This window comes from Sinocyclocheilus anshuiensis, unplaced genomic scaffold (genome assembly GCF_001515605.1).
Source record: "Sinocyclocheilus anshuiensis isolate Anshui unplaced genomic scaffold, SAMN03320099.WGS_v1.1 scaffold183, whole genome shotgun sequence".
Classification (NCBI taxonomy): Eukaryota; Metazoa; Chordata; class Actinopteri; order Cypriniformes; family Cyprinidae; genus Sinocyclocheilus; species Sinocyclocheilus anshuiensis.
In genome coordinates, this window is record NW_015548309.1 from 892,826 (window position 1) to 897,462 (window position 4,637).

The window sequence follows — 4,637 nt, forward strand, 5'->3', positions numbered from 1 at the left end:
AACTGATTGATTGATGGAGGATGATGGTGATGCCTTCAATTCATCCTACATAAAGCTCTGAACTAAGCCATGTGAAATTTAGCTTTACTCTCTAACAGATTATGTGTTTCTTCTTTTCACAGCAACGTATAGAAAAGGAAGGATATCAAGCGGGAAGACCTGTGGCTATCCAGGGGACATTTTATCGGGGTCAGATGGCCTGTCTTGAATAAGAAACGTGCAAAAATGGAGAGCTCCTGTTCAAGGATGGTCCTGAGGAGCTCGCTGCGACTGCTCGGATGTTGCGCGCTTTTGCTCGCCGCTGCGATGTTGGTGGGCTTCATGGCGATGTCTTTCACACCCGTTGCAGGTATCTCATCACAGAGTGCACTAAAAGTTTGGCTTTAGACTGGTACTTTTGCTTTTTTGTCACTTCCGTCACATTTCATTTAGTTTCTGTGGACCTATTGTGAGTCAGTATCATAAAAAGTGAGTCTTTTTCATCACAGATGATTCGAATGTCAGAGGAACGGTGGGCGTATGTACGAGTCTCTTTGTGTCAATGACGTCTTTCGCAGTTAGAGGTGAAGAATGAATGGGATTCACAGTCAATTGTATTGAGATGTGTGTGAGACAGATTCGACATTGAAGAAAGCACATATCTGCCCACAGAGTGAATTCTTAAAATGATATTTCCTTGAAATTACATGCTGACGATACAGATCAGAAATGGTCAGTTTTTAGTTCTTGATTGGCACAAAGAACCTTTACCATTCATAGAACCTTTCCATTCCATAAAAGGTTCTTTAAGAAGAAAAAGGGTTCTTTAAATCTTTAAAAAATCTTTTAACAATTTAATTAATTAAATAAATAAAAACATTTCTTATTCAGTCTTTTTGTCTTGTTTTCCAGTACAAATATCTAAACATTCTTAGATCAAGATATATTTAAGAAGCAAAATAGCCTAAGATATTAAGTGTTGCTTTCTTGGAAAAACATATGTCAAAATTAAGTGAGTTTAAGCTTTAAACAACAAAAATATCTGCCAATGGGGAAATTTAATTCAAAGGAACTTTTCATAAAATCATTCAATTTTGATAATTAGTTAATAGTTATATGAATAATAAAATATTAAATAGGTATATAAATAATTTAACTACACATTCACGTTCACTGTTCTCTGATGTCAATAATAATAATAATTAGTAGTAGTAGTAGTATTTTAACTCTAATTATAAAAAATAAAGACAGAAATGTATTACTGTTGTAAATTACAATTGTACTGTAAAATAAAAAATATTTGATAATTATAATAATGAAATGTGACTATAGAGTTATTTAATTAGACTATACTGTTATTTGATTAAATTGCAGCCTTTGATTTGATAACTGCAAAAACGAATAATCACACAGCCCCATTTATTTAATTTAATATATTTATTTTAATTATTATTCTTACCAGACCTATTAGAGACAATGTCTAAGCCACTATATTTTAATATTTTTATTTAAATATTATATTATATAAATACTAAAATACTAATACTTACTAAAATATGAATTTTACATTTAGCTTTTTTCAACTTATGAACCTCCTTTTAGGAAACCCTGCTGTAGATTATTAAAATGTTCTTTACAAAAAGAAAAAATGGTTCTTTTAAGAACCGTTCACTGAAAGGTTCTTTGAGGAACCCAAAATGGTTATTTTAAGACAGAAAAACCCCTTTTAGAAGCTTTATTTTTAAGATAGTTGCTCAGTAACTGGAGACAGCAGGCTGATTACCTTGAGTGTGTTTACGCTGGTTACACATCACCGTAAGATACACACACACACACACACACACACACACACAACCCAGACAGATGGATGAGAGTGTCTCAACACTCTCTGAAAGGGAAGATGCAACTTTCAAACACACACCCACTTCATCAGACACACACACACACATAGTCGGAAAGGATGGGGGTTCATTAGGAGTCACACACCCCGTGAGCCCACAGCTGTGATGGAAATGTGTCCTATGGTGCAACAAGCCCCCCATTAAATCCATTGATCTTGCGTTGAGGTGTGGAGTCTCTCTCACACACACAATCTTTCTCTTTCTGTGGGTCTGCGGTATCTGATGGTCAGCATTGATGACTGGATTTGGGAACATCAAAGCTAAGTGGACTTCGGTCTGTAATAATGTGCTGCTATTCATAGACGCAGTTTCTCCTCTTTTTTCTCCTTTATGCCTGGGAATCTGTGTCAGTGGAATCGGCGTACATGTGTACGTGCCCGCGTGAGCTCATTCTGTCGGTGTGAGAAAAGCCTGTGTGCTCTCTCCGCTACGTCTGTAGCATACTGATGAAGCGGTCGGCATGTGACATACTCCTGCAACACACACACATGCATCACGCAGCATCACCATGGAAACACCTCGCCTGACCACGCCACAGAGCCATTCATAGGACTCTGAGTGTGTGTGTGTGTGTGTGTGTGTGTGTGTGTCTGTGTGTGTGTGTGTGTGTGTGACAGGGTCTCACTTTCCCCCTGTGTGAAGTTGTGTTCTCTGTTGGGATGCTCTGACAGTTAACTGAGTCTGAAGTTAATTACTGAAGTTATTTCGTATGTCGTTCCCCAGAGTGGTTCGTCCCGCGGTTTCAACACACATACATTAGAGCCTTCATAGACGATATGATGTACATGACTAGATTTAAAAGGGACAATTTATCCAAAATGTAAAATTCTGTCATTATTTACTCACTCTCATGTAGTTCAAACCAGTTGGACTTTTTTTTTTATGCAAAAGAAAATATTTGACCGTTTTATTTGTCCATATAATGAAAGTCAATGGGGTGCAATGCTTTCTGGACCTCAACGTTCTTCAGAATATCATCTTATATGTGTTTCTCATACATTCTTTATTTAAACTTACTTAAAAAGAAGTGTAGATTTGTAATGTAATGAAGTTCCAAAAGCTTGCTTTACAAATGATAGTGAAATTAACGCATAAATACAATCAAACACAGTGCTGTTTAAGTGTCATTGAGATGCTATAGATTTATTAACATTTTGGATTAGTTTTTGTATTTCCCTTTTTCACATTTATTTTAAAGTTTTAGTCATTTTGTTGTTTTTTTATTTTCATTTTTATTCTTTTTTCAACATCTATATGTTTTAATTTTTATTTCAGTTTTAGTTTTAGTCAATTTAGTTAAAGTAAATGTAAATGAGAAACTATCTGAAAATATGTTCAAGTGTTTTTAATATTTTATTTCAGTACATTTTTTAATGGTTTTAGTTTAGTTAAAGGGATAGTTCACCCAAAAATGAAAATTCAGTCATTAATTACTCACCCTCGTGTCGTTCCAAACCTGTAAGACCTTCGTTCATCTTCAGAACACAAATTCAGATATTTTTGATGAAATCCGAGAGCTTTCTGACACTGCATAGACAGCAACACAACTGACATGTTTTATGACCCAGAAAGGTAGTAAGGACATCGTTAAAATAGTCCATGTGACATCAGTAGTTCAACCTCAATGTTATGAAGCTACGAGAATACTTTTTGTGTGCAAAGAAAACAAAAACAACAACTTTATTTAACAATTTCTTCTCCTCTGTGACAGTCTCCGACGCGCTTACTACCTTTCTGGGCCTTGAACATTTCAGTTGCTTTGATGTCTGTGCAGGGTCAGAACGCTCTCGGATTTCATCAAAAATATCTTAATTTATGAAGCTACGAGAATACTTTTTGTGCGCAAAGAAAACACCCCTTTGTGTTCTCATAGGAAACACATACTGTATTAGCTAGCAACATTTGATATCTGATGATTGGCACACAGCTCCAGAAATATTTATTTTATTCGAGCAGTTAGTGTCATTATGACTCACTAAACAGACGGATTGCTATTTTCGAAAAGTGTTTTTTAACAAGATGAACAACTTGATATCTGGCCTGAGGAAACATGATGGGGCATGTCTATGTCTGGCACTGTCTGGTAGTACCATGAAGTTTGAAGCTGTTCGACTTCAGTTTGCAGTGATGGAGGACGTCTGTCTAAAAAGTAAAAGTCCATATTTGATACTGTACAGTGTATGTGATGTTGACTTCCTCTTTCTCCCTCCGTGCCCTCAGCTAGTATGACACACTGGCCTACTAATGTCGCTCAGCTGTGCTGTACTCCCCTGCTCCCCCACAGTGTGCCATTCAATCAGCTTCATTACCCACAAACCCTCTGTTCTACCCTCAGCGGCCCAAAATGCAGATGAATCACAGTCACATTAATAAAAGGGCAGCTTTCATAGTCAGCCTCAGTACCATATGAAATAGTAATTTTAAGAGTCAACAGTGTCACATTTATTGTTATAGTAAGACTTATGATATGAGTTTTAGTTTGCTGTCGTATCAGTCCATGCAAAACCATAATAGGATCATGATTTTTAGGAAACAGTGCCATTTGTGTCTGAAAATTGAAATTATTGTTTTGTGCACTTTCAAGAACCAGATCCGCAACCTCCATAGTCACTGACCACCAGAGGGCGGTGTGTGTGCTAATATTCAGATTATGTTTTTTTTTCTTAAATGGTTGATACCGAAATCATAACCTCCAATCATAAATATGTGGTTACTGTATATTTTTTTGTAACCAGTGTTAGTATTGTTATATACTCT

General features: G+C 36.1%; 1 protein-coding gene across 2 annotated transcripts in view; it reads left to right on the forward strand.

Annotated features, from left to right (window-relative positions):
- Positions 1 to 4,637, forward strand: part of LOC107656289 (UPF0606 protein KIAA1549-like) — a 23,332-nt gene that overhangs the window by 3,137 nt on the left and 15,558 nt on the right. For both annotated transcript variants that reach the window (XM_016444053.1, XM_016444054.1), the window contains one exon: positions 123 to 349. In XM_016444053.1, coding sequence (XP_016299539.1) covers positions 226 to 349 — 124 coding nt within the window. In that variant the 5' untranslated portion in view covers positions 123 to 225. The remainder of the gene's footprint in view (positions 1 to 122; positions 350 to 4,637) is intronic.